Source organism: Dromiciops gliroides, chromosome X (genome assembly GCF_019393635.1).
Source record: "Dromiciops gliroides isolate mDroGli1 chromosome X, mDroGli1.pri, whole genome shotgun sequence".
In the NCBI taxonomy this organism is placed as follows: domain Eukaryota; kingdom Metazoa; phylum Chordata; class Mammalia; order Microbiotheria; family Microbiotheriidae; genus Dromiciops; species Dromiciops gliroides.
Window position 1 is genome coordinate 974,135 of NC_057867.1, and position 25,908 is coordinate 1,000,042.

Sequence of the window (25,908 nt, forward strand, 5' to 3'; positions counted from 1 at the left end):
CTGTGGGGGGGCGGGCGTTGTGGAGCAGCCCTCCCGCCCCGAATCTGCATAAGGAGCAGGATGCGAAGGGGAGGTGGTGCCTTTGCGTGGCCCCGCCTGGGAACTCTACGTCAGAAGTTGACGGGGCGGGGGACCATGGCGGGGGCCCAGAGAGCCTTCAGTCCGCGGCGAGGGGGCCTGGCCCCTCTCGCGTAGACCCGCCTCCAAGAACTTGCTGCGGGCAGGGGGCGGGGCCGACTGCCTAACCCTTGGTTTCCGGGGCCGTGGCCCGCGTTCTGTTAGCGCACGGCGATTGGCCCCGGAGCCGGCCTGCGCTGGCTTTCGTCACTTCCGAAGGCGTTCCCCCGATACGGAGGGGCGGGCCGGGGCGGGCCGGGCTGCCGATGAGTCAGGGCCCAGCCCGGGTGGCTGACGCCGGCGCCCGGAGGAGGCTCGCCCGAGGCCGCCTCCTCTTTCCCTTCGCCGTGTCCTGCTCGGCTCGGCTCGGCTCGGCTCGGCTCGGCTCCTGGCCGGCGGGCTGGCGCCGATGGCGGCCGGCGCGCCGTGAGGGACGGAACGATCCCGCGGCCGCTGGCCCCCATGTCAACGTCCTCGTCCATGTCGGTGCCCATGTCGGTGTCTGGGGCGGAGCCGGGCCGGGACTCAGCGGAGCCCGCGAGCGCCGGGCCTGGAGCGCGGGGAACCGCTGGCGCCCCCGCCGTCTTCGTGCTGCTGGAAGAGCGGCGGCCCGGAGGGCCCTCCGGAAGCAGCGGCGGCGGCGGCGGCGGCGGCGGCACATCGGGTTCGCTGCTCAGGTCGGAGGGGGCCCAGGGCTGGGGCTCTAGCCCCCCGTGTATCTTCGGGAGGGCGGGGCCGGGCGGGCTTCCCCCCTCAGATGTGGAATGTCACTTAGCCCACCTCTGATCGGGGGCCCACCCAGAGCTTGGGGCCCTGTTGAGTCTCGGGGGCTTCTCCTGGCCTTGGGAGAAAGGAGGAGTCGGAGACCGAGAGTCCAGGAAGGCCCGTGGCCTCGGGAAGGGAGACGGTACCCCTTTATCCAAAGAGACCCGGCGGCCTGGGAAAAGGCAAAAAGTGGCTTAAGGAGGTCCTGCATTAGTCATCCCCCTCCCCATGCACCGTTAGAATTCCTGGCTTAATCTCTCGTTTGCCCTGAACCTTTGGGTGCCCCCCTTCCCCCATCCATTCTCCCTCTCTCCGGAGTTTGAGTGTTCCCCCTCTGAGGCAACTCCTCCTCCAGGAAATGGACCTGTGGGAGGGAGAGAACAGACCGGGGGAAGGAAAGAAGGGAGGGTGGCCGAGTTGGCTCCCTCGGACTGTTTTTTGTTTTGTTTCTTTGGCTTCATTTTCCTGGTCTCTTCCAGCACACCCCCCCCCCTTTTATCTGTTCTAACCTCCCACTTCCGGAGCTGCCTTTCAATGCTCCCTGTGTCTCTCCGTGTCATCCTTATTTGGCTTAACCCCCCCCCCCCCCCCCACACACACACAAACACCTAATTTCTCTCCTCTGGCTCCATCCTGGAGTAGAGCAGCTTGGCTCCAGTCCCTGAACATTTCTTTAGCTCTTGAAACCTCTTTTCCATTCCTTTACTAACTCATTGTGGCCTACATCATATTTCTTGATTGACCCTTGCTTAGCTCTTCTTGGATGTGCTAAGAAGTTGGGGTGCTCACAGGGCCTTGTTGTTTCTTGGAGCCATAAAATCCCTTCTTCACTCAGTTTCCAACTCTACCATTGCTCCTCACCTTTGCTCTTGTTCCAGTCTCTTCTTCTCTCTTCCAAGTCCCCATGGCTCTTGCTGACATTCTGGCTCTGGTACTTACTTAGCTATCTGTGTGTCATTGGACAAGTCCATTCATGGCTCTGCACCTCAGTTTCCTCCTTGCAAAATTAGGAAGTTAGACCTGCTTAGTCCTAGGGTCCCTCTGGCTCTAATTCCCTTGAATTCTCCAGCATTTTCCAGTGCCCTGAACTTTTGCTCCTTTTGGCTTTTCCCTATTCAGAAATCCTCCCCGGTTCCCCAAAGTTTGCCTTTCTTCCTGACTCCTTTCTTAGGTCAGTCAGGAAATATTAAGTGCCTACTATGTGCCCTGCATTGCGATACACTGTGGGGATACAAAGAGGCAAAAGACAGTCCCTGTCCTCAAGGTGCTCACAATCTTACAGGGAAGACAACATGTCCACAATTACTCTCTTCCTGACCCTTTGCCCAACTCTCTTCACACAACCACAAAGCAGGGAGAATACTCAAGCACACACCTTCTTCTTGTCACACTCAGGACCCAGGGAGTAAGCCCCATGACCCGTTAAGGGCCTATCCCTGTGTGTCTGTGAGAGATAGAGGCATAAGTGGGGAGGGGGGGTTAGATGAGGATCAAATGACCCCCCAATATCCACCTGTTCTCCTTGTAGCCTGAACTCCCTGCTCCCTGAGTCTGGGATTGTGGCCGACATTGAGCTGGAGAACGCCTTATCCCTGACCCCAGATAGCTTCTATGAGCTGAAGAGTCAGCCCCTTCATTCCAGGTACCAAGGGGCCCACTCCTCATGCTTTGTGTGACCTCTGGCCCATTCCTCCCTATTCCCAATGTTCCCTGATCTCGGGCCACTAGGGATCCATGCTCCCCCTCTTCTATCTGTCCCTCCCTGGGCACTGAAAAAGAATGTGCTGAGTCATCTCTGTTCTGGGTATGATTGGGAAATCTTTGTCCCTCTTGGCCCTGTCTCTTTCTTGTTGCTCAATGCCACAGCTCCCGTGGGGAGTCCCAAAGCCTCATGTCTGCCTGTCACTGTGGCCGGTCAGCCACCCCTTCTGACTGTCTTGTTTCCCTTCTAGCCTCCCTTCCCAGGCAGCCCCAGCAGCCTCTTCACAGCCTCCAGCTTCATCGTCTTTAGTCATGTCTTCACGAATCCTCCTCCGCCAGCAGCTAATGAGGGCCCAGGCACAAGAGCAAGAGCAGCGGGAGCGGCGGGAGAGGGCAGCCTCCACCACCTTCCCTAGTGGTCCAGCCCCTCCAGCATCCCCAGCCATCTCCGTGGTAGTTGGGGCTAGCCCTGGCGGCCCTTCTGGTGGGGTGGGGCTTCCCCGGCCAGCCTCTGCTCAGGTGCCAGTGGAGGTGCTGAAGGTGAGGAGCTCGAGATTTGTCTGCAGGGCCACAGAAGTGAGGTCAGCTAACTGCTCACCTCTGGGCTGCCTTTGTTTCCTCCACTAGACAATGAGGAGGATGGGTTAGAGTGAGGATTCTTCCAGAGATACATTTCGGGGGGGAGTCTGAGCTTAGAGAAGTCACCTTGATTCATATCCACTTCTAACGGCAATCGAGCATTTCCTTCACTTAGCTCTGAGAAGGGTCCATGCTACAAAGAAGGCTAAGAACGCCTGGCCTGGACAGTCTTTTAAGGCCCCTTCCAGCTCTGGTAGACAGACAGAACGCTGAGACTGAGCAGTCAGAGGACCTGCGTTCCAGTCCCAGCACTGGCATTTGCGAGCTTTCTAACTCCCACCTTAGTTCTCAGTTCAAAAGTAAAGGGATGAAAGAAGAGATGATGGCTGAGGTTCCCTCCAGGTCTAAACAGATGATCCTATGAGGGCACAGACCATATGGGGCCTGGGCTAGGCTCCCAGGGCAGGTGCTGGTATCCTGATTGTTCCCTGCCCCCTCTGTCCCAGGTCCAGACGCACTTAGAGAACCCCACCCGCTACCACCTACAGCAGGCCCGGCGACAGCAGGTCAAACAGTACCTGTCAACTACACTTGGCCCCAAGCTGGCTTCTCAGGCCCTGACACCACCACCAGCTGAGGGCACTTCAGCTGAGAGGTCCCAGCCAGCTGCAGGAAGCGCCCCCAATAGCCCTATGGCCCTTCTCAACATTGGCTCCAGTTCAGAAAAGGAGGTAAGCCCCCAGCCTGGCCCTGGCCAGTGTGCTGAGCTCAAGACACACCTCCCCTTACCACCTGGTTTCCTCTCTGGTTCTCAGATTGATGATGTGATTGACGAGATCATCAGCTTGGAGTCCAGTTACAATGATGAGATGCTTGGCTACCTGCCTGGAGGCCCTGGGGGACTGCAGCTCCCAAGCACAGTGAGCCTTAGATGTGCCCAGGATGTGGGGAGGAGGGCTATGGGGATATTTGCTTTAAGAGCAAAGGCCCCAACTTTGGAAGGATAAAAAGGAGTCAGGAGACAGGGGGAATTGTGGTGTACCCTTTTAACACCTTTCTCCCACGGGTGGAGATTGGGACTGAGTTGTCCCATTTCTGAGTGTCCCCCTGGCCCTGGGATGGAGGGGACCCCAGTAACTTGGATTCCAGTATCCCCATTAAAGGTATTTTCAGCAGATGATGGCTAGATTAGGACATTGCAAAGCTTTGCCAGGGATTTGTGGGGGCAGATAGAGGGTGAACTTGGTGGGGGGGAGACCTGGTAAGTCTCATCCCTACCCCCCCCCCCCTGAAAAAAAGCTGCCCGTTTCTGGGAACCTGCTGGATGTGTACAGTGGCCCCAGTGCCGTGACCCCAGCTGTCCCTGTCAGCAACTCCTGCCCTGCTGAGCTGACCAGTATCAAGCAGGAGATCTCCGGTGAGCTGTTCTCCTCCCCTCCCAGTGGTAGAAAGTCCAGCACTCCAGGATCCATGACCCAAGTAGTGGGGACTCAAGGGCTGGGGTACAGGGGAGCTTCGGAAACATCTGATGGAGACTAGCATTGGGTGGCTGTTGGGATGGGGAATTAGAGGACAATGTTGGATGAGCATCAGGGCTGGGGAGGGGCGGGCGGGGGAGGGCTATTGGGGGGTTGGCTCCCTTCCTTGACTTGGCCCCTCTCTGTCCCTTCCCCACAGAGAACGAGGCAAAGGCCCTTCTGAAGGAGCGGCAGAAGAAGGACAATCATAACCTTAGTGAGCCTTGGGAGAGACTGGGGCTAGGGATTCCTGGGGCCTGGGATTTTTGAGGGCTGGCTTCCTTGCACACAGACCACATGGCTCTGCTTGTAAACTTTTTTCCCAGTTGAGCGGCGGAGACGGTTTAACATCAATGACCGAATCAAGGAGCTGGGCACTCTCATCCCCAAGTCCAGTGACCCGTGAGTCCTGGGGACAAAAATGGTGGGGAAGGAGTTTCTCCTTTTTTTTTTTTTTTTTTTTTGCGGGGCAATGTGGGTTAAGTGACTTGCCCAGGGTCACACAGCTAGTAAGTGTCAAGTGTCTGAGGCCAGATTTGAATTCAGGTACTCCTGAATCCAGGGCCTGTGCTTTATCCACTGTGCCACCTAGCCGCCCCCGAGTTTCTCCTTTTGATCAAGGATATGTGCCTGAAAGGCAAGGCCCTAAAAGCCTCTCTGGGCTAGTAGTTTTTCTTCATTCATGAAATGAGTGCCAGCACCTGACAATAGCTGCTCATTTCTCTTTTTTTGGTGGGGCAATGAGGGTTAAGTGACTTGCCCAGGGTCACACAGCTAGTAAGTGTCAAGTGTCTGAGACTGGATTTGAACTCAGGTCCTCCTGAATGCAGGGCCAGAGCTTTATCCGCTGTGCCACCTAGCTGCTCCTAGCTGCTCATTTCTGAGGAGAAAACTAGGGTGCTGAAGGAGAGCAGGAGATTTGGAGGTGGGATCTGGGTTTGAATCCTGACTGCTACCTGTATCCTTCAGCATGTTCTTCCCTTTTTCTGGGCCTGTTTTTCCTGTAAAAAAGGCTTTCATTAATCAGTGTTTGCTGTTCCATCTCTGCCCAATCTTCTGCTAGCAGTGCCAGCCTTCCTATTGGCTCTCCCTGAGCCCAGGAGCTGGGGCAAGGGGAATGTCAGAGACTTGGGCATGGCTTCTTAAGCCTCCTTGCTCCATGGCCTAGGGAAATTCGATTGAACAAGGGGACCATCCTCAAGGCCTCCGTGGACTATATCCGGAAACTCCAGAAAGAGCAGCAGAGAGCCAAGGATTTGGAGAGCCGCCAGCGGGTGCTGGAGCAAGCCAACCGAAGCCTGCAGCTCAGAGTCCAGGTGGGCCTGCCCTTCCTTTCCCTCCAGAGGGGGAGGGGAGGGGGGAACATGACTTTTGAAGATGGGGGAGAAAAAAAAAAAGCTTACAAAGTTCAGGATGTTGGCTTTTACCTGGGGAGCGCAGAGGTGGGAAGCAAGAGTCTGAAAGACTCTTCGCCGACTCCCCCCTCAATTTCCTGATCTGTACAATGGGGAGATTTGTAGCCCTTTCCTCTGTGTGTGTGTGTGTGTGGGTGTCAGGCACAAAGGAGCCACCTCTGGAAAGCACTTTGCAATCGCTATGTGGGGAGGGGGTGGCAGCTCTCGAGTCTGGAAGTGATGGTGCCTTCTAGCTTTCTGGCCCTTGCAGGAGCTGGAACTCCAAGCACAGATCCACGGCCTGCCCTTGTCCCCCGCCCCCAAGGCCGATCCCTCGGAGTGTAGCGGCCCGTCTCCCCTGCCCCCGCCTCCGGAAGCGCTCCTGGATCTGCACTTTCCCAGCGATCCCCTGGGGGAGCTGGGCGAAGATCCCTTCCAGCTCGGCCTGGAGGACATTCTGATGGAGGAGGAGGAGGCGGCGGCGGCGGCGGCGGCCGGAGCCCTGGGCCCGAGCCCGGGGGCGGGGCTGTCCCCGCTGCGGGCCGCCACTGACCCCCTGCTCTCCTCCGTCTCCCCGGCCCAGTCCAAGGGGAGCAGCAGCCGGCGGAGCAGTTTCAGCATGGAGGAGGAGTCCTAATGAGGCCCCGCCTCCAGGGGCCCCAGGCGCAGACGCATACGTTCCATCCCCCCCTTCCCATTCCCTCCTTCCCATTCCCCCCCCATTGGCGAGGGGCGGGGCCTGGACGGAAGAAGGGGTGCCGCCTCCTCCTTTCTCCCTCCCCTCCCCCGGCCCCAGAGTTTTAACAGTGGAAGCCCCGTGTTGACCCCGGGGGCTGCCCCGCTGCGGGTTGGACTGGGGGGAGGGGGGGAATTGACGGCTCGCGGGGTCCGCTTCTCTTGGCAGACAATAAAACATGGCTCAACTTTGTTAAATCGCTTTGACGTCGGCCCCGTTCTTTTCGGAATGGGGTCGGGGGGAGGGCGTTGGGGGGCGCAGCGCGCTGCACGTCGGAGATGCGGGACTGCTGCTGGCCCGCCATCCCAGAGCCCCTTTGGGACGGGAAGCACCGGCAGCTGGGAGGGGGCACTAGCGCTCGCGACTCGGTCTTCGTCCTCCCAGGCATAAAGCCAAGACTGGGCGGGGCGGGGGAGGGCACGACGGAACTTCCGGCGTAAGGTGACGTCTGCCTTCCCAGCACTCTCTCTTCCGCCGGGCGCCACCAAAAGCCTAGCAGACGGGGGGGGGGGGAGGGAAGTAGGTCGAAATGTGGAGTCACTCGTCTTGGTCCGCGCCTCCTCGCAGCGTCCTTCCCTTTCTCACCCCCTGCCATTGGTAGCGTCCTGCCTTCCCGGAGTCGTAACCCTGCTGAGACTGCTGCGCCTGCGCATACGGCGCCGGAGGCGACGGCGGTGGGGGGGAGGGGGGGCCAGGAACATGGCGCAGGCTCTTTCCGAGGAGGAGTTCCAACGGATGCAGGTGGCTGGAGGCGAGGCGCGAGGGCCTGGGAAGGGCTGGGCGGGGTTCTGAGGGTACCAGCTAGAAGGAGGGCGGGGGGCTGCCTAGGAATTTTGTGGGAGGAGCCCGTAAGGGACTTGGGGCTGGGGGGGAGGGGATCCGGATCGAAGCCTTCGAGAGGGACACTGGGGGCGGGGCCAACAGGGCCTAGCGAGTGAGGGGCCAATAGGGGTCCAGGGAGGGCGGGCACAACCGGGCTGTAAGGGGATGGATGACCAATAGGAATCCACGGGAAGCACTGAGAGGCGGGGTCAGAGTGAGGGTCAAAGGAAGACAGGGTCCAGGAGGGCACTGAGGACAAGAAGACCAATAGGGATCCGAGGAGGGCAGTTGGGGGAGGGGGGAAGGTGGGACCCATGGGACCGGAAGGGGCCACGGAGCAGTGCAAAAAAGGGGGTCCCCAGTGGTAGAGGAAGCGCCCCCCTTGGTGGCTATGTGACCCTGGCCAAGTCCCTGCTGTACCAGCGGATAGGAGAGGGGTGCTGCTGTGCAGAATTCAAAGTGACATGGGACAGAGAAACCCAGGGCCGGGCCGCAAAAAGTAAAGTAAAACTTGCTAGGAAGTGGTAACGAGAAAAGGGGGACCTCCCTCCCCCCCCCCCCAGGCTCAGCTCCTGGAGCTTCGGACCCAGAACTACCAGCTGTCAGACGAGCTGAGGAAAAATGGCGTTGGTAAGGCTGGGGGGAAGGGGGCGCTGGGGCAGGAGGGGTGGTGGCTGCCTCTTGACACACACCCCCCTCCCGGCCAGCGGCCTCCTGCCCGTACAAAAGGCTGTCCCTGTTTTCTCCCTGTTCAGAGCTCACCTCCCTCCGCCAGAGAATCACGTTTCTGGATAAGGAGTTTGCCCGAGCCCAGAAGGTGACCAGGAGTGTCTCTTCATCCCTGCATCCCTCAGGCCCCGCCCCTCAGCCATCTCCCCGTTCCAAGGGGCAGCTCCCTTTTTGTCATCTCCCCCAGCCTCATTCTCTTTCCCCTCCTTCCTTCCCTGGACTCTGCCCTCACCTGTTGCTCCTTCAGTCTCCCTTCCCCCTTCCCCCAAAAAAGTCTCGCTCCCTTCTCTTCGGCTGCTTCCTTCCCCCATCCTTGTCCCTTAGTGACTTCTCTTGTCGTCATTTCTTCTCTCTCCCCTTTTTCTCTTTCTCTTTCTCTTTCTCATCTCACAGGCCCTGAGCAAGAGCAAGAAAGCCCAGGTGAGGAGGACTTGAAGGGGCAGGAATTGGGCAGTTCTGGGGACTGGGGATTTAGGAGCCAGGACATTATCAGCTCTTGTCTGGAGGAGAAACCTCAGGCCTCAGGCTCATGCCCTTTGGGACCTCAATCTCCCTCATCAGTAAAATATGAGAGGGCCAGAGGGTTTGGGCAAGGTCAATCTCTAAACATCCTTCTGGGTGGGAGGTTCTGGGATTCTTGAGGCCTCCCTCTCTCTGGGAGGAAAGTTGTCCCCCCCCCCCACTTCCTTGAAAGTCTTTCTAACACTTAAACCTATCCAGTGAAAGAAAAGCACACAAGAAGAGATTATGGGGGAGACTAAAGACCCCTGTAGATGTCAATGCAAGGAGCTCACAGAAAGGTCTCTACTGAGTCTCTGAGATTTCAGAGACACAAGAGGGATGTTTCTGTCTCCCCCCACCCCTTCCTCCCCCTCCCTCTTCCCCCCTTCCCCCTTCCCTCATCCCTCTCCCTTCCCTTCTTCTACCTCTCCTTTCCCTTGCTCTTTCTCACTCTTATTCCTTGACATATTGCTTGCCTGGTCTTTCACATGTTTCATGCCTCTGTGTGTTGTGCGTGCTCCTTCCTATGTATGTATATGTGTGCACATCTCTGCATGTCACAGGAGGTGGAAGTTCTGCTCAGTGAGAATCAGATGCTGCAGGGGAAACTCCACAGTCAGGAAGATGACTTCCGGCTCCAGAACAGCACACTCCTTCAGGAGCTCAGCAAGGTCTCAGCTCCCTGGTGGGGGAGGAGGAGCGAGGAGGGGCCTGGGATGATCCAGCTTGACTTGGGTGCTGCCCCTTGTCCCTGCTCACTTCTCAGGGGCTTCTGTATCCTTCAGCTCTGTGCACAGATTGAGCAGCTAGAACAGGAAAATCAGCAGCTAAAGGAGAGCTCCCTGGGGGATGGGGAGCTTCTTCGCCTGAAGGCAGAGAACACGGCCCTCCAGAGGAATGTCACAGGTAGGAGTCTGGGGGCCTGCAAGGTGGTGGCAGCCGGGGCCTGGAGTCCCGTGAGGAGGCTGCAGGGGCTTAGGCCTTCCCTCCCCTGCACTTCTGCTCAGCCCTGCAGGAACGCTATGAGAAAGAGCAGGCAGGTTCTCCAAGCCTGTTGGGGACTGCTGGAAAGGATGAGTCGGGGGGCTGTGGGGACCCTCCAGGAGGCCCAGCAGCCTCACCCCCGTTGGCAGAGACAGAGCTGAAGTGGGAAGTGGAAAAGGAGGAGAAGAGGCTTCTCCAGGAGCGTCTGCAGGGCCTCGAGGTAGGCCTTAGGGCTGGTGAGAGGGGGCATAGTTTGTAGTTCATCAGTTACCCCCCACATACTTGCCGGCGTCTCCATATGTCTACAGAGCTTGAAGCAGGCAGAGACGGCAAAGCTTCAGGAGGAGGTGGCCAAGGTGGGACTTCGCCCGGCACCTTGATGACAGAAGTCACAACTGGTGTCTGCCAGCCCCCCCTCCCTTCCCCCAGGCCTCAGTTTCCCTGGCAGTCCATCTCCTCTTTCTCCCTTGCCCATGTGACCTTGCCCTTTGATCTCATGAGTCCTTGTGCCCTTCTCCCTGAATTCCATCTGACCCCGTGCTGGGGCTCAGCTCTCCTTGCTCTCTTGCCAACGAAGGTTTCAGTGGTCAGCCCTCCATGGCATGGTCCTGACCCAGGTTTCTGTTCCTTGGATTTCTAACTTTCCCAGTCCCTTATGTTGCCTTCATTGTTCCCTGAGGCCAGGGACCTGATGCCCTGGGTGCCCATGGCCTTTCTGTCCCACAGCTGTCGGAAAAGCTGAAGAAGAAGCAGGAAAGGTATTGGGGGGGGGGGCTCCTGAGAGCTGGGGCTGCAGAGAGGGAGCTGGGGGTGGGGGGTGGATCCAGAAGCCATCCAGCCCACTTTGCTTTCCTTCCCTTGCTAGTTTCTTTCGCCTGCAGACAGAGAAGGAGGCTTTATACAATGACAGCAGGTATGGGACTGACTGTGTGGGGGTGGGGAGAAAATGAGCTGGGTGGCCAATACACACGGGCCTATCCCCTGGCAGGAATAAGATTGAAGAACTTCGTCAGCACCAAGAGGCAGATCTCAAAGCTCAGCTAGTCCGGACTCAGAAGCTGCAACAGGAGCTTCAGGCAGCCAACCAGGTTGCCCGGGGTGGGGGTGGGGGGGTAGGGGGAGGGAATCGGAAAGCCAGAGGTCTGACCGTGCTTTGCCCTGTCCCCTCCAGAGTCTAGCTGAGCTAAGGGAACAGCGTCAGGCTGAGCGCCAGGAGCATACAAGCACCCTGCGGGCCCTGCAAGACCAGGTACGGCTTGGCCAGAAGAGGGGCTTGGCCAGAAGCAGGGCTTGGGGAAGCTCCACATGGGCTGTGTGCATTTATGGGTCTCTTCTTTTTCTCTTTCTCCTCTCTCCTCCTCTGGATCCCTCTGTGTCTTCTCCCTGGGCTTTGTGCTCCTGCTGGGGAGCCAGGTAGCCTGCCAAAGCGCAGACTCCCAGGAACAGGTGCAGGCACTGTTGGCAGAGAATGATGCCTTGCGGACCAACCTGGCTGCCCTAGAGCAGGTATTGGGGCTGGGGTGTTCCCTCTCCCTGTGGCTCTGGCTCTGGCTTTCTGCATCTCCTTTTGGTGTGTGCTCTCCCTCTCCCCCCTTGCTTTTCTTCTTGGTATCCATGGGATGCCCCTCTTAGGCCCCTCTGCCTCCTGGGGCCTCCCTCAGATCCAGACCTCCAAGACCCAAGAGCTGTGTGCCTTGCGGGAGCAAACTGCGGGCCTGGCTACTGAGCTGCAGCAGCGACAGGCAGACTTTGAGGCCTTGGCAGGCCAGAGAGATGACCTCAGCTCCCAGCTCCAGGTGAGTGATTGCCTCCCTCACCCAGGCTCCCTTTTCTCCCTTACTCTGGCTCCTAGGGTCATGGTGCAATTGGTTAACATTCCTTAATGCTCCTCAGGAATCACTACGGGCAAACGAACGGCTTCTGGAACAGCTTCAGGTCCTGGGCCAGGAGAAAGAACATCTCAGTCGGGAACTGGAGGAGGCCCGGAAGGTGAGCACAGACCCAGCTGTTTGCCTCAAGCTGGGACTTCCCTAGAATGTTGTGGGCCTTGATGCAGGCTTTGGGACCATTTGCAGAGGCAGGAATGGAAGGATGGTCGGGGAATAGCTGGAAAGACCAGTGACCCCCAAAGCCAGTTTGGTTTGACAAAATCTCTTCTGATCTTGTGGGAAGACGATGGGCAAGAGCAGAGTAGGGCGTCCTAGCCACTAGGTGGGGTTGAGGTCCTGGGGCCTTGGGAGCTCAGTTCAGCCGTGTCCTATAGAGTGCTGAAAAGAGGAAGGCCCTCCTGGACGAGGTGGCGGCCGAGGCGCTGCAGGAAAAGTCAAGGCACAAGGATGAGCTGGGCTCAGCCAGGCTGCAGGCGGAGAAGGACGTGCTGGCAGTGCGAGCTCGCTATGAGAGGGAGCTTCGACAGCTCCACGACGGCCGCCGGCGGCAGGAGGAAGAGCTCCGGGCTCAGATCCGGGAAGAGAAGGTGATGGCAGGGGAGTGGAGCTTCTGTTCCGCTGGGGCCATTTGAGCAGAGGAGGGACAAGATTCCCCACTCAAAGGGATGCCCTGGGCAAAGGCTCAGCATAGAGCACAAAGAAAGGGAGACGGGATAAGAAGACCACACTAGGCAGGAACTCAGTTGGGATGGCACTAGGGAGCCACTGGAGCTTAGTGAGCAGGGGAGTGATGTGGTCAGATCCCACAAGTCCAGAAAAATCACTCCCATGGCAGAAGGGAAGATGGATTGGAGAGAGGGCTTAGACACAGAGGCAGAGAAACTAATTAGGAAGCCGACAGGCTGGTAGTGCCCTTGACAGAAACAGCAACATAGGGATTTCCATGGGAGATTATCCCTTGAGCTTCTGTTGCCTTCCTCGGGCCCCCATGTCCGCCCTTTGGGTCCCCCCAGGCACGGACCCGGGAGCTGGAGAGTCTGCAGCAGATGGTGGAGGATTTGCGGGCCCAGTTGCAGTCAATGGAAGGAGCTAAGGGCTGGTTTGAGCGGCGTCTGAAAGAGGCTGAGGTGAGGCGCCCCCCCGCCCCCCCCTCGCCTCCACGGCACCCCAGGACCCCAGCAGCCCTGGCTGGGTGCGCTCAGCCCCACCCTCTTCCCCTGCAGGAGGCCCTGGAGGAACAACATCAGGAGCATGAAGACCACCTTCGGGTGGAGGAGGAGCGCCACAAGGCGGAGCTGCAGGTGGGCCAGGGCCCTGGACGAGGTGTGGGGCGGGATGGGGGCGGGGCCAGCCTGGCCTGTAGGGCTTACAACCCTAGCTCCCCCTAGCGGAAAGAAGATGAGGTGCAGGCAGCAGAGGGCCGGCTGCAGGAGGCTGAGACCCTGTGCGGTGGCCACCTGGACACCATCTCGAGGCTCCAACAAGAAGTGAAGGATGTGGCAGATGGGCAGCGCATCCTAGAGAAGAAGGGGAGTGCCGCGGTGAGCAGAGGGCCCGGGACGCCTGGCCCCAGAGCTCCAGGGTGAGCATGGCCAGCCGGCCTCTGACCACCCTCCTCTTGTGTTCCCCCTCCCAAGCTGAAGGACCTGAAGCGGCAGCTGCAGCTGGAACGGAAGCGGGCCGACAAGCTGCAGGAGCGGCTCCAGGAGCTCCTGACCAATAGCAAGAGCCGCTCAGGTGAGCCACAGCTCCCCAAGGTGCCCAGACGTGGGCAAGCCCAGGGGAGCCCTGACCAATTGGCTGCCAGTGGCCATGGGCTGTTTGTTTTCCTCTTGCTCCTTGGGGGCGGGATCTCCGTCCATCCCTCTGTCTGTCTGTTTCCTGGGGCCTAGTGAGGACTGAGGCCTCCTCCCCCTCCCCCTCTCTCCCCCAGGCTTTGAGGAGCTAGTTCTGTCAGAGATGAACTCACCCAGCCGGGCACAAACGGGTGACAGCAGTAGTGTCTCCTCCTTCAGCTACCGGGAGATCTTAAGGGAGAAGGAGGGCTCAGCTGGCCCTGCTCTGGTACAGCAAGTTAGCTTCCATGTCCCCACCCCCCAGGCCTGGAAAGGAGGGAGGGAGAGAGGAGGGGGAGAGAGGGAGGGAAGGATGGACACAGAGAGGGAGGGAGGCCCAGTGACCCAGTCCCGACCTGGCCTACTCACACAAGATGGAGCTCGGCCCCATCTATTCTGAGCGTAGAAAGTTTGCTCAGCCGAGATTTCAGGTCTGGATGACATCTGGGCCCAGGGTCTGATAGGGAGGGATGAGGGTGACTTTGCAGCCCAAGGTCTCGTGGCCCTCTCTAGTCATCCTCAGGGAGCCCCCCTGGCCCAGCTCGGCCGGCAGAGCTGTCAGATGAAGAGGTGGCTGAGCTTTTTGAGCGGCTGGCGGAGACTCAGCAAGAGAAGTGGATGCTGGAGGAGAAGGTGACCCCCTGGGACCTGCCCAGGGAGGGACAGTGGGCTCGGGCTGGGCCTGGGAGGCCACGTGTGACTCCAGGCCTCAATAGGTAAAGCACCTGGAGGTGAGCAGCGCCTCAATGGCTGAGGACCTGTGCCGGAAGAGCGCCATCATCGAGACTTACGTCATGGACAGCCGCATTGGTCAGCCTAGCCCCTGCCTACTCGGCCTCTCCTCCTGCCTTCCCTTTCTCCTTGTGGGTCTGTGTCCAGGGCTGTAAGTGGGGGTGGAAAGAGGCCGAGGCCCGAATCTCAGGTCGTTCTTCCCCCTGCAGACGTGTCTGGCCCCTCAGGCCACACAGACAGAAGTGGCCTGGGCAGTGTCCTGCGGGACCTAGTGAAGCCAGGAGATGAGAACCTTCGGGAGATGAATAAGAAGCTTCAGAACATGCTGGAAGAGCAGCTCACCAAAAACATGCACCTACACAAGGTGTGGGGGGCAGGGCAGCTCCCCCCCTTCCCTCTTGGGCCAGAGGCGTGGTTAGAAATTGCCTTTTGGTGAAGTGCTGGGGGGGGGGGGGCGTTCTCCATGGCAGTTAGCCAAACCTTGGAAGGCCCAGAGCACTGTGGGATGTGGGAGGTGGGACAGGGAGACTGGATGGGGGTCTGATTCTGGCATCTCCATTCCTCTGTCCCTAGGACATGGAGGTTCTCTCACAAGAGATCGTGAGGCTCAGCAAGGAGTGTGTTGGGGGGGCAGAACCCTCCCCTCCTGTGTCTGGAGAGGCCAGCTGAGGACAAGATGCAGCCCAGCCGGCTGGCCCAGCCTGGGCAGGGGGCACAGGCTAGCCAGGCCCCCCCAGCCCGCATCTGTCCCTGTGCATGACTTTGTGTGACCCACCTCTCTCTGTCTCTCCTCCCCTTCCCCACCTTCTCTCTCTCCCCCTCCCTCCCTCTCCCCTCCCCTCCCCTCTCCCTTTTCCCTCTCTCCCCCACCCTTTCTTCTCCCCTCCCCTTTTCTCTCCTTCCCTCTCACTTCCTCCCTCTCTCCTCTGTCTCTGTCTCCTGGCCCACTGTGGCTGTTGCACTTTGGGGGGGGGGGGAAACTGGGTAAAGAGGCCCCCAGTCCACATGTGCTGTACCTGTGTGCTCTGTCAAGGTCCTGACTCGTGTGGCCCTTTTTCCCTGAAAAAAATAATGTCCTACCTTGCTCTCCTGCCTGAAAGTCTCTCTGCCTCTTATTTGCTAATTGGCCAGGGTTCTACTGGGGTAGCGTGGGGTTCCTGAGGATGGCACCTCAGCTTGGGGCCCCCTTCCCTTCATCCCAAGGCCTCCCTAATGTTTGGCACCAAGAAGAACTAGGGGTAACAGCCTTATCCAAGATGATCTAAAATGGCCCTGGCCTGTGTCTGGGTGCACCATACCCCCCCCCCCCACCAGCTGTCCGAAGGACAACATAGCAGGAATTGTACTCCCTGCCCCCTTCCTCCAAGGCCCATTAAAGGCTCCCGTGGTCCCCTCCGTCCCATCGATCCATCCGTGCTGTTTCCAGCTAAGTGCTGCTGAGCTCAGACCCTAGGGACCAAGGGAAAGAGGCCTTGGTTGGTTGATGAGGGAACAGAATGGGGGGGGGGGGGTTGTTGCCTAGGAGGAGGAGGCTGGCATTCGGAAATGGGCAACGGGGAACTGAGTTAGACATGATGGAGGAGGGAGTTGGGAGGGTCAAGTACTTATTCCCCACCGAGAGCTAGGGATTCCCCCCCAGAAGAGAATGGAGACTTGGGGGCCGGGAGCCAGGAAACCTGGACGCTGTCCGTCTCCCTCCCCTCCCTCCTCTCCTCCATCCTCGATTTGCTAGAGGAGGAGGAAGAAGAGGAGAAGCCGGGGCAGAGGAGCTGCTGCCGCTGCCGCCGCCGCCGCTGCCACCACCACCACTGCAGTGGGGAGCCCTGGCACCCCAGCCCCGCCCCCGGGAGGAGGGGGCGGGGCCAACAGAAGGCAGCAGAACCGCCTGCCCGGGCGGTGGAGGGCAGGGTGGAAGGGGACCCTCCCTGCGGCCATCCTCTGGCTCCTCCTGCCCGGGCTTGTGGGGAGACCCCAGTCCCTGCTGCCGCCCCGCCCCTCGAGGCCCCGCCCCTCGCCTCAGCCTCCTCCCCTGCGCAGAGCCCAGCCCCAGCCCCACAACCTCACTCCCTACTCCCACACTAGCACCGGCGGCCACCTGGCCCCTGAAAGTCCCTTCCCCTGGGAAATAGCCCCGCCCTTTGAAGCTGGCCCCAGCTCCAGAGCAGAAGCCCCGATCCCGGCCCCTTGGCCAGGGGGCCCAGCCCCCTCCCCTACCAGCGCTCAGCCCCCATAGCTGCAGCTCCTTCTCCAGCTCAGCCTGGTTCAGCCTTGCTTCTGACCCCCAGACCCCCTTTTTCTTTCTGTGCTTCTGACCCCCAGACCCCCTTTTTCTTTCTGTGCTTCTGACCCCCAGACCCCCTTTTTCTTTCTGCCCTTTTCTTTCTGTGCTCAGCCTTCTTCCTCCTCCTCCCCCTCCTCGGCTTCTCAGCCTGCTCTGACTTTGGGCCTCGATTCCGAGCTGGTCCTCTCCTGCCACTGTATCCTGATGTTTCCAAGGCAGATGCCCGCCTGAGTTGGTCAGGCAGTCCTGGCAGCCCGTGTGCTTGGAGGATGGCAGCTGGAGTAGCTACCTGGCTGCCTTTTGCCAGGGCAGCTGCTGTGGGCTGGCTCCCCCTAGCCCAGCAGCCACTGCCTGCTGCCCCCCAGGGATGTGAGGCCCGCAGTGATGAAGTGCTGGTGGTAAATGTCAGTGGACGACGCTTCCAGACATGGAAGAATACACTGGACCGCTACCCAGACACACTTTTGGGCAGCTCAGAAAAGGAATTTTTTTTTGACCCGGACTCAGGCGAATACTTCTTTGACCGGGACCCAGACCTCTTCAGGCATGTCCTCAACTTCTACAGAACTGGCCACCTCCACTGTCCCAGACAGGAGTGCATCCAGGTGAGCCTTGGGCCTGCTCTGGGCCAGAGTACAGCCTGAGGGAAGGTCATCTCTTGTTTCTGTGTATAGAGTTGAGCTCGGGGAGAGGGGGGTGGCATACGCTGGCAAGAGAATGTCTGGAGACTCAGGTAGGACTCTGAGAAAGACCTCAGGCCCCCCCCCCACCTCCCCTTCGGGAAGCAGAGAGGGGGGTCCCATGGCTTCAGACAGAAAGGGTCAGTATTTTCCTAGGAGAGAGGGTTGTGGCTCCACCCAGATTCCTTCTCTCCCTCTCTGGGCAGCCCAAGAAATAAGACTTCCCCAGGACAGAAACCAGGGGGTTTCCTGGCAATAAGTGGAATGGGTCAGTCTCAGGTTCTACACAGTGTAGAGAGAAAAAATCAGGGTGATTTCGGGGCAGTCAGGGGGTCCCAGGCTGGTGGGCAGCCAGGGCCTACCCTACAGAGACAAAATGCCCAGGGTCCCAAGAGGACACAGGAAGTCTTCCTCCCCTGGGGTAGGAGGCACATTGAGAGGGGCAGCCATCCCCTCCCCTCCCCCCCCTTCTCTAGTCCATTTCTGTCCCTCAGGCTTTTGATGAGGAGTTAGCATTCTATGGTATCGTGCCAGAGCTGATTGGTGACTGTTGCCTGGAAGAATATCGAGACCGCAAGAAAGAGAATGCCGAACGCCTGGCAGAGGATGAGGAGGCTGAGCTTGGGGGTCCTGGTGGGGCTGGGGCCGACTGGGCACTGCCACCTGGCAGCCCCTTTCGCCAGCGCCTGTGGCGAGCCTTTGAGAACCCTCACACAAGCACCATGGCGCTGGTGTTCTACTATGTAACAGGCTTCTTCATTGCGGTCTCTGTCATCGCCAATGTGGTAGAGACCATCCCTTGTCGGGGTGGAAGCAGTGCAGCTAGTGGCCGACCTGGCTGGCGGGAGGAGCCCTGTGGGGACCGCTTCCCACTTGCCTTCTTCTGCATGGACACAGCCTGTGTGCTTATCTTCACGGGTGAGTACCTACTTCGGCTGTTTGCGGCCCCCAGTCGGGGTCGCTTCCTCCGCAGTGTCATGAGCCTCATTGATGCTGTGGCTATCCTGCCCTATTACATTGGGCTCTTTGTGCCCAAGAATGATGACCTGTCTGGGGCCTTTGTGACCTTGCGTGTCTTCCGAGTCTTCCGAATCTTCAAGTTCTCTCGGCACTCCCAGGGCCTTCGGATTCTGGGTTACACACTCAAGAGCTGTGCCTCCGAACTGGGTTTTCTCCTCTTCTCCCTCACCATGGCTATCATCATCTTTGCCACTGTCATGTTCTATGCTGAGAAGGGCACCAGCAAGACCAACTTCACCAGCATCCCCGCTGCCTTCTGGTACACTATTGTTACTATGACCACCCTTGGGTAAGTGACTCCAAGGGAAAGGATAATGACATTGAAATCAACAGGTGTGATTGCAGAGGGGGGCTCAGAGAGGCTGAGGGGTGTGGCCAGCATCTATGGAGGAATTGGAACCCACATCTCCTGACTCCAAGGCCAACGCATTATATCCACTATCCCATTCTGCCTCTCTTTGTCGGAAGAATGGCAGATGGGGGAGAGACCAAGGTTCAGAGAGGAAAAGGGACTGGCTAGAAGTTCCCCAGTGTGTAGGGGTTCTGGAGTCTATGAGGATCATGCCTCCTAGGGAGACTTCTGATTTGTAGTCTTCAGACCTGAAGAGGACTTTGAGATGTTCTTAATGGTCCAATTCCCTTTTGTTTCAGAATAAGAGAAGAGGAAGGATTCACCCCAGGTTGTCCAGGGAACAGTTCGGGGGGCCAGGTATCATCAAATCTTGGTCAGAAGGGGGCTCGGAAGCCACTCAGGCCAACTCCCTCATTTTCCAGAGGTTATGATAAATGGAGTCACTGAGGGATTTGCTCTGGGCCACCTGGGGCGTTAAGGGAATCCAGGTGTTATCATGCTTTGTAGTCAGGCCTTGGTAATCTCTCAAAAATGATCAAACCATAGAATTTCAGAGTCTCAGGGGACTCGAGAGCTTAGGGTTCTCTTTTTCCCCCTTCCATCCAGATTAATTTTCTTCTCTTTCATTTAATAACTGTTTCTTTTTTCTCCCTCCCCCCCAATAATTAAGAAAAGAAGAAGAAAACCTCCACAACAAACAAGCATAGTAAAACAAGACAGATCCCCAGATTGGCCATGTCCAAAGCATCAGTCCTTCGGAACTGTGTGCATTCACTGCATTGTTTGGTCCTCCCAAGCCTTTCCAAGTGGCTTGTCTTGACTCCATCTCCTGGTTCTCTTCATCAGTTTCTCTTTCTTCAGGCATCCTCAAAGTGAGCAGACCCAAAGAGGGGGGGGTTCCAGAGATGGAAAGGGAATTGGAGATGGAGACCAGAGAGGGTGAAGGACTTAGCCCAGGTTACCAGGAAGGCACTCACATGATTTTGCCAGAGTTGTAAGGAAGCTGTGACCAGGGGACCTCCAAGTCCCATTGGGGACAATGCTTTCTTCATTGAAAGGTGGAGCTCTTCATTGTCTCTGTGTAAGTCAGCTGAGGCAGGAGAGCAAAGGGCCTGTCTGAGGATGCCCAACCAGCAGAGTGGATCCAGGCTTCCACTGTGGCTCAGCAACCCTCTTGGATTCACTAGCGTTTCAGAGTTAGGAGCTTAGGGTTAGAGAACACCATACACCCCTCTCAGTATAGAGGGGGAAATTGAGGCCCAGAGGGAAATTTAAGTGCTAGTTCTGGTATTTGTGGCCTTGAGAAAGTCTTGTCTCCAAGGCAGGCTTCAGTTCCCCTCTCTAAAATGTCTGGGTTGTACCTGGAGATCACAAATGGCTTTTCCTGCTCTAATTCCTATCCCAAGAGCTTCCTAGGAAGGGTCATCCAGACAGGATTATACAGAGAGGGCACTGGGTCCCCCCATCTCCATTTCCCTGTCCGTTCTTGTGAACACACAGATTCACAAGGACAAAAATGGGCAGTCTTGCTTTGTGGAGGCTTTGTGGCCTCCAAAACTCTGCCCTGGGCAGTCGTTAGTGAGGGCTGTACTTCAGTGCTCCTTCCACATGGGCCAAAGGCTCTCCAAGTTCCCTTCTGTGGCCTCCTTGGTCAAAGTGAGGCCAAGGGAGAGCCAGAACCCAGCATTGGGTGTGTGCCCGCAGGTACGGGGACATGGTGCCCAGCACAATTGCAGGAAAGATCTTTGGCTCCATCTGCTCACTCAGCGGGGTGCTGGTCATTGCCCTGCCAGTGCCTGTCATCGTGTCAAACTTCAGCCGAATTTACCATCAGAATCAGCGAGCTGACAAGCGCCGGGCCCAGCAGAAGGTACGGCTGGCAAGAATCCGAATGGCGAAGAGCGGGACCACGACGGCTTTCCTTCAGTACAAACGCAACAGGGGCCTGGAGGTGGGTTTCTGCCCTGGGTGGCGGGATAGGAGGGGAGGACATCTCTTCACTGTTAAGAGTGAGATGGGGGCTCTGAACTCTGGCGATAGCAGTTGGGTGAGGCCCATCTGACAATTTACCTGTATGACCCAGGACCAAGATGATGCCAAAAGGCCGGCGCTAAGTCCAAGAAACCGCTCAGCTTTTGAACGGCAGCACCATCATCTTTTGCACTGTCTGGAGAAGACCACGGTGAGGCCTAGCTCCCTGCTGCCCCTCTCCCTGTATGCACCTGCTCAGGCTCTCAGGCCCCTGAGGCAGGGGACTAGGAAGAGGAGATAAGGAAGAAAGAAAGTAGCACAGCTTATCCTAGCAGTGATTCAGAGTAAGCTGGGCTAGGTGGACAGGAAGGTAAGCAGGAAAAGGCAAGCTTAAGGTTCAATTTGCATTCCCAACTAATATTTTCATGCTCTTGAAAAACTATTGCTAATAGCAAGTAGGTGTCAGTTACTGAAATAAATAGATCTGGCCTAGACGTGGCATGGATCTGGATCCCCTCTGGAATATAGCCCTCCACACCCACAGGAACAGTAATTCCTACCTTCGACGAGAGTAGGGAGGCTCTCCCAGCACTAGCAGTAGCTTATGAGGGATGGGCAAGTGGGATTCACAACTTCCAGGCCACGAAATATCTCCATGAAAAATATGGGTCAAGAATCATATCTATGGGGCGGCTAGGTGGTGCAGTGGATAGAGCACCGGCCCTGGAGTCAGGAGGACCTGAGTTCAAATCTGGCCTCAGACACTTAATACTTACTAGCTGTGTGACCCTGGGCAAGTCACTTAACCCCAATTGCCTCACTTAAAAAAAAAAATCATATCTATATCACTAGGCTGTGTTCAGAATAAAATACATTTTCCCTATAAATAAAAAAAACCAAACCCATTCTTCACAAAGTTACTGGAGTGACTTACCATTTTCCAGCTCATTTTATAGCTGAGGCAACAGGCAAACAGGGTGAAGTGACTTTCCCAGGGTCACACCTCCTTCCTTGGGTCTTTCCTGCCATTCCCTGCTCCCCTAGGGCTCTCTTTACCCCTGATGCTGACTCTCCACCCTCTTTCCTCTCTCTCGACCTCCCTCCCTCTATGTCTCACTCTGTCCTCTTCCCCCCACCCCCCCAGTCACATGAGTTCACAGATGAGTCCACCTTCAGCGAGGCACCGGGAGTCGTTTCCCTGGGTGGCCGAACCAGCCGAAGCACCTCCGTGTCTTCCCAAGCCGTCATGGGAAGCAGCACTAGGGCTAATCGTCTCATCTCCTCCTGCTGCCCCCGACGGACCAAGCAGAGGAGGGCCATGCGCCTGGCCAACTCCACGGCCTCTGTCAGCCGAGGCAGCATGCAGGAGCTGGACACTCTTGCTGGCCACCACAGCCCAGGGCCACAGAGGTGAAGATCTAGGGAGGGGGCCCTAGGTGCCCCAGGTGCAAATAGGAGATCTTGGATCCTGCCCCAGGACCCCAGCTGGGCTTGAAGAGTGGGAGACTAATCCATGTCCTCTCCCTCTCTGCTTCCATCCCCCAGCCGAGCCAGCCTCAATGCCAAGATTCACGATAATTTGACTCTGAATTGTGACAGTCAGGCCCTGGTGGCAGCCATCATCAGCATCCCCACCCCTCCGGTGAACACCCCAGACGAGAGCCAGCCACATTCACCTGCCAGTGACCATGGGGACGGGCCTGGAAGACCCTCTGGGGGTGTTGGTGGCAGCAGCAGCAGCAGCAGCAGCAGCAGGGGGGCCCTCCGGAATGCCAGCCTGGGCCATTCTTATCTTCTCCACAGCACCGTCAAAATCTCCTCCCTGTGACTGGGGGCTGCACCCCTCCTTTGGGGCATCACTTCCCCACCTTGGATGTCTCTGTGTTTTGTTCCCAAAGCCATATTTGGAGGGGGCAAGGTTTGAGGAAGATGAGGGGCACACTGCCCTCTTCTTGTCAGAAGCAATGGGATATTCTAGTGTTGGGAGGTGGGGCCCCCATGTCAGCCCTTCTTCCGTCTCGATCTGTCCCTTGACAGGACAATTTTGTAGTGCAATGAATGGGGGGGGGGGACTAATTGCTCTAATTCAAGAACCCAGTTGGGGGTAGGGAGAACCCTGGCCCCACCCATCTCCCCTCTACTCTATCCCCCAGAGACATGGATATCACCAGCTGGGATGGCAGAGGATGGGCCTTGGGGTCTCCCCAGAGCTTACCTATTCCTAGGGCGTGTCAGTGACTGGGCCAGCAGAAGGGAAGAGTCAGGTCTTGGCCTGTAACTTCTCCAGCCTTTGTGGCCGGGATATTTGACCTACTGGCATGGTGGAAGGTGGTCCCAGTATCTTGGTAGGGGCAAGTCTGCTCACTCAGCACATCTCCAGGGTGTATCACCACCTGGGCTAGCAGAGGGTGACTGCTAGATGGCAGTGACAGCAGAGGAGTCCTCTACCTGTCGTCTCATAGCTCCATCCTGGGAAATGCTAGCAGGCTGTCGCCATGGATTCCCCTTCTTCATCTGGAGGACAGGTGACTAAGAGCAACAGTGGAGGGGGAGCCTCCCCCCATCTCCTCCCATCATCCTCAGGCCCGGAGATCAGCAAGGAAAGAACAGCAGAAAGTGATCCACAGTATCGTGGGAAGAGAAACAGAGTCCTGGCCCCTGAGCACCAGCTCAGCTCCCTAGGAAGGGAGGCCCCACATCCCTGTCCCTCTCAAGGCATATAAAGCTATAGCTCCTAGCCTGGCTGTTTGATGCAAAGAGCCTCTGGCCATCCCAACATTCTGCCCTTGATTATTGGTGAGAGAACTGAGGGCAGCAGGCCAGGAGGAGGAGGGGCTTCAAGGTCTCTCCTCAGTATCTCCAGAGCTGTTAGAGCCTACCTCGGTTTCCCTTTTGTGTCCTAGATCTTCTCCACCAGCTGCCTGCCTGCTTGCCTCCCTCCTGGCACGTCTCAGGTTTCCCCACCTGCCCCATGCTTGAAGCCAGTGGATACAGTTTAAACAAATAAAGACCCACACAAACCAAAGGAGACCTTGGCCCCCGAGTGTGGGATGGGGGTGGGGGAACAATACAGGGTGCTGGGCAGAAGGTGACAATCGGAAAGGGCTTGAGTTCGGTTCTGCCAGCCACTCTCTTTCCCCCACTGGCTCTCAACTTGATTATCTGGGAAATGGGTCTGATCCCTGATTCCCAAGGCCAGTGTCATTCCTGCCCAGGCTAGCTAGCCTGCCTAGGGAATGGTGGGAAAGCATGGACCTAAACGTTCTGGCTCATCCCCTCAGAGAGAGGAGTCTGGAGGCTTTGGATACCCCAGGGGCACTGCCAACTTTCTACAGTTTATCGAGGAAATGAGGATGCGTTTGTGAACTCTGAGAGCTGGGGGCTTTTAAAGGGGGACGAGGAGGGAAGTCCTGGAAGGGAAAGCAAAGTGAAGGCTGGCTGGCACCCAAGGTGGGGTTGGCGCCCAGTCCGACCTGGAGGGGGGTGTCGACTAAAAGCAAGGTCACCCAGCTAACATTTGGGATGGCCTATTATGTGCAGGCTCCGGGGGGGGCCGAGACAAGACAACTCTGGGACCAAGAAGGCCTGCAGCACCCCTTGGTCCCAGAAGTGCCAGGTTGTGGAGGCCGGGGGGGGGGGGGGTGGCGGGGAGAGCAAGGGCCAGGCCTCAGGAAATAGAGACCTTGGCTGCCAGTAGGGGGCAGCATGGACCGCCGAACTGGCAGGGTGGTTGTGTGCGGAAGGAGCGGGGGCGGGGAGACCAGTGGGCGAAGTGGCGGGGGCGGGGGGCAGGCGAAGGACGGGACTGGGGCAGGCGGGAGCGGAGCTGGGCTCTCGTTTGACTGACAGGCTGAGGCGAGCCGAGAGAGGAGAGCCCGGGGCTTGGGCCCGCTCGGGGCAGAGAGACCCGGGGGGGGGGGGCGGAGGCGGAAATGACGCTGTCGCAGCGCGTGGGAGACGCTGTGGCAACTCCCGGGAGGGGAAGAGGGAGGGCGGGGGCGGGGGAGGCCTTGCCCTCTCTTCCCACTGCGCCTCCCCTCAGTCCCTGGCCGCGAGAACCTCCAAAGGCCTCCGTCGCTGGGCGAGACCGGACACCGGGCTTGATCCCGGACTTAGCGCCCCCCCCACCCCCGACACAGGCCGCGATTCCTCGACGGGGGCGGGGCGGACGATAGAAGAGCGGGGAGGGCTTCGCTCCGCGGCCACTGCGTCTGCGCGCACCGCGGGGGCTGCTCCGCCGCGTCGGGGTGTTTGTTTTTGTCAGTCACCTGGTAGAGCGGGGCGGGGCCTCCAGCCCCAGGAATCGGGTGGGAGAGGAGGAGGAGGAGGAGGAGGAGGAGGAGGAGGAGGAGGAGGAGGAGAAGCCCGCGGCGGCCACAGGGCCCGCGCTCCGCCCCCCGCCCCCTCCTTGTCTTCTGTAGTCTGGCCGGCCCCGAACTGCGCGCTCTATTCGCAGCCTACGCGGTCAGGGCGTCCACGGGCTTTCGCTCCCTGGCCGGTGCGCTTCCCAAGGCTCGCTGTCCCAGCTTCGGCCGACGACCCCCCCCCTCCCCTCCTCCTCCTCCTCCTCCTCCCCCTCCCCCTGCCCCCTCCCCATCCGGGGCCTCGGCCTCGCCCCGCCCCTGCTCATCCGGGGCCTCGGGCCCTCGCCCCGCCCCTTCTCCCTTCAGTTTCCCCGGGTCCGCCGGCTCCTTTCCGGCCTCCCCTCTCCTCGCCTGGCCTTGCCCTTCCCTTCCCTTCCCTTCCTTCCCTCCCTTCCCGCCGCCGCCACCTCCCGCTCCTCCTGCTCCCGGCCCGGGCGGCGGCGGCGGCGGCGGCGGCGGCGGCGGCGGCGGCGAGGGCCGTGCTCGGCATTGCGGTTCCGCGGGGCCTGTGGGCTTCGGCCTCTCCTGGTCCCCGGCTCTCCATACACCGCCCCCTCCCCCTCCCCGGTCCCCGCCCCGCGCTCGGCTGCGCGCCGGCCTCCGTCCCTCCCCCCCACCTCGGCCGGGGCTCCCGAGGCCCGGCCGGCCTGGCTCCGGCCCGGCCTCGACGGCCCTGAGGGGACGTCGGAGCCGGGGCCGCCGAGGCCGAGGCCGCCTGCGCCAGGGCCCGGGGCGCCATGACCATCCTGCCCAAGAAGAAGCCGCCGCCGCCGCCGCCCGGGCCGCCGCCCGCCGGCTCTGACGCCGACTCCGGCCCGGACGGCGAGCCCGGCGGCGGGCCCGGCGGCCCGGGCGGCGGCGGGCCCGGCGGCCCGGGCGGCGGCGAGGGCGTCCCCGGTGCCGGGCCGTCGTCAGGCGGCCGCTCGCGGGCGTCACCGC

General features: G+C 58.9%; 4 protein-coding genes across 9 annotated transcripts; all 4 read left to right on the plus strand.

Moving 5' to 3' along the window:
* The first annotated feature begins 411 nt into the window (after nucleotides 1-411).
* TFE3 (transcription factor binding to IGHM enhancer 3) lies at nucleotides 412-7,006 on the plus strand. 3 transcript variants are annotated; one of them, XM_043973738.1, is made up of 10 exons: nucleotides 418-794; nucleotides 2,411-2,524; nucleotides 2,835-3,123; nucleotides 3,669-3,893; nucleotides 3,978-4,082; nucleotides 4,462-4,579; nucleotides 4,840-4,896; nucleotides 5,006-5,081; nucleotides 5,848-5,995; nucleotides 6,345-7,006. In XM_043973738.1, exons 1-10 carry the CDS (start codon nucleotides 580-582, stop codon nucleotides 6,708-6,710), a joined length of 1,713 nt encoding a protein of 570 aa, XP_043829673.1. In that variant the 5' UTR covers nucleotides 418-579; the 3' UTR covers nucleotides 6,711-7,006. The 3 variants fall into 3 exon arrangements, with proteins under 3 accessions (XP_043829675.1, XP_043829672.1, XP_043829673.1); XM_043973737.1 differs by having other exon boundaries at nucleotides 413-794; nucleotides 3,669-4,082; XM_043973740.1 differs by lacking the exon at nucleotides 2,411-2,524 and having other exon boundaries at nucleotides 412-794; nucleotides 3,669-4,082.
* A 290-nt stretch (nucleotides 7,007-7,296) lies between these two features.
* On the plus strand, nucleotides 7,297-15,400 carry GRIPAP1 (GRIP1 associated protein 1). 4 transcript variants are annotated; one of them, XM_043973721.1, is made up of 25 exons: nucleotides 7,297-7,550; nucleotides 8,195-8,261; nucleotides 8,387-8,448; nucleotides 8,754-8,780; nucleotides 9,425-9,532; nucleotides 9,659-9,767; nucleotides 9,869-10,065; nucleotides 10,154-10,201; nucleotides 10,572-10,603; nucleotides 10,711-10,758; nucleotides 10,834-10,933; nucleotides 11,017-11,094; nucleotides 11,259-11,351; nucleotides 11,507-11,641; nucleotides 11,739-11,834; nucleotides 12,109-12,321; nucleotides 12,748-12,861; nucleotides 12,958-13,035; nucleotides 13,123-13,275; nucleotides 13,372-13,471; nucleotides 13,668-13,807; nucleotides 14,083-14,202; nucleotides 14,286-14,379; nucleotides 14,511-14,665; nucleotides 14,875-15,400. In XM_043973721.1, the coding sequence occupies exons 1-25, from the start codon at nucleotides 7,509-7,511 to the stop codon at nucleotides 14,968-14,970; spliced, it is 2,505 nt and encodes an 834-aa protein (XP_043829656.1). In that variant the 5' UTR covers nucleotides 7,297-7,508; the 3' UTR covers nucleotides 14,971-15,400. The 4 variants fall into 4 exon arrangements, with proteins under 4 accessions (XP_043829656.1, XP_043829657.1, XP_043829654.1 ...); XM_043973719.1 differs by having other exon boundaries at nucleotides 7,298-7,550; nucleotides 9,647-9,767; XM_043973720.1 differs by having other exon boundaries at nucleotides 7,299-7,550; nucleotides 9,647-9,767; nucleotides 13,668-13,798.
* Nucleotides 15,401-15,547: 147 nt separating this feature from the next.
* On the plus strand, nucleotides 15,548-23,610 carry KCND1 (potassium voltage-gated channel subfamily D member 1). Its single transcript, XM_043973734.1, has 6 exons — nucleotides 15,548-17,187; nucleotides 17,757-18,571; nucleotides 20,339-20,585; nucleotides 20,718-20,816; nucleotides 21,750-22,015; nucleotides 22,151-23,610. Exons 1-6 carry the CDS (start codon nucleotides 16,852-16,854, stop codon nucleotides 22,431-22,433), a joined length of 2,046 nt encoding a protein of 681 aa, XP_043829669.1. The 5' UTR covers nucleotides 15,548-16,851; the 3' UTR covers nucleotides 22,434-23,610.
* A 927-nt stretch (nucleotides 23,611-24,537) lies between these two features.
* LOC122733502 (basic proline-rich protein-like) lies at nucleotides 24,538-25,788 on the plus strand. Its single transcript, XM_043973946.1, is given in 3 exon segments — nucleotides 24,538-24,570; nucleotides 24,881-25,176; nucleotides 25,178-25,788. Coding segments are annotated over 3 exon segments (798 nt in total). The 3' UTR covers nucleotides 25,647-25,788.
* The last annotated feature ends 120 nt before the right edge of the window (nucleotides 25,789-25,908 follow it).

Excerpts from the sequence above, each read along its gene's own strand:
- TFE3 (XM_043973737.1), top strand. The coding sequence starts at position 580 with ATGTCAACGTCCTCGTCCATGTCGGTGCCCATGTCGGTGTCTGGGGCG. Across the intron at positions 3,124-3,668 it reads TGCCAGTGGAGGTGCTGAAG|GTCCAGACGCACTTAGAGAA; the intron begins GTGAGGAGCTCG and ends CCTCTGTCCCAG. Across the intron at positions 4,580-4,839 it reads TATCAAGCAGGAGATCTCCG|AGAACGAGGCAAAGGCCCTT; the intron begins GTGAGCTGTTCT and ends CCTTCCCCACAG.
- GRIPAP1 (XM_043973719.1), top strand. The coding sequence starts at position 7,509 with ATGGCGCAGGCTCTTTCCGAGGAGGAGTTCCAACGGATGCAG. Across the intron at positions 10,934-11,016 it reads AGCTTCAGGCAGCCAACCAG|AGTCTAGCTGAGCTAAGGGA; the intron begins GTTGCCCGGGGT and ends TGTCCCCTCCAG. Across the intron at positions 14,666-14,874 it reads AAAACATGCACCTACACAAG|GACATGGAGGTTCTCTCACA; the intron begins GTGTGGGGGGCA and ends CTCTGTCCCTAG.
- KCND1 (XM_043973734.1), top strand. The coding sequence starts at position 16,852 with ATGGCAGCTGGAGTAGCTACCTGGCTGCCTTTTGCCAGGGCAGCTGCT. Across the intron at positions 18,572-20,338 it reads GTTACTATGACCACCCTTGG|GTACGGGGACATGGTGCCCA; the intron begins GTAAGTGACTCC and ends GTGTGCCCGCAG. Across the intron at positions 20,817-21,749 it reads ACTGTCTGGAGAAGACCACG|TCACATGAGTTCACAGATGA; the intron begins GTGAGGCCTAGC and ends CCACCCCCCCAG.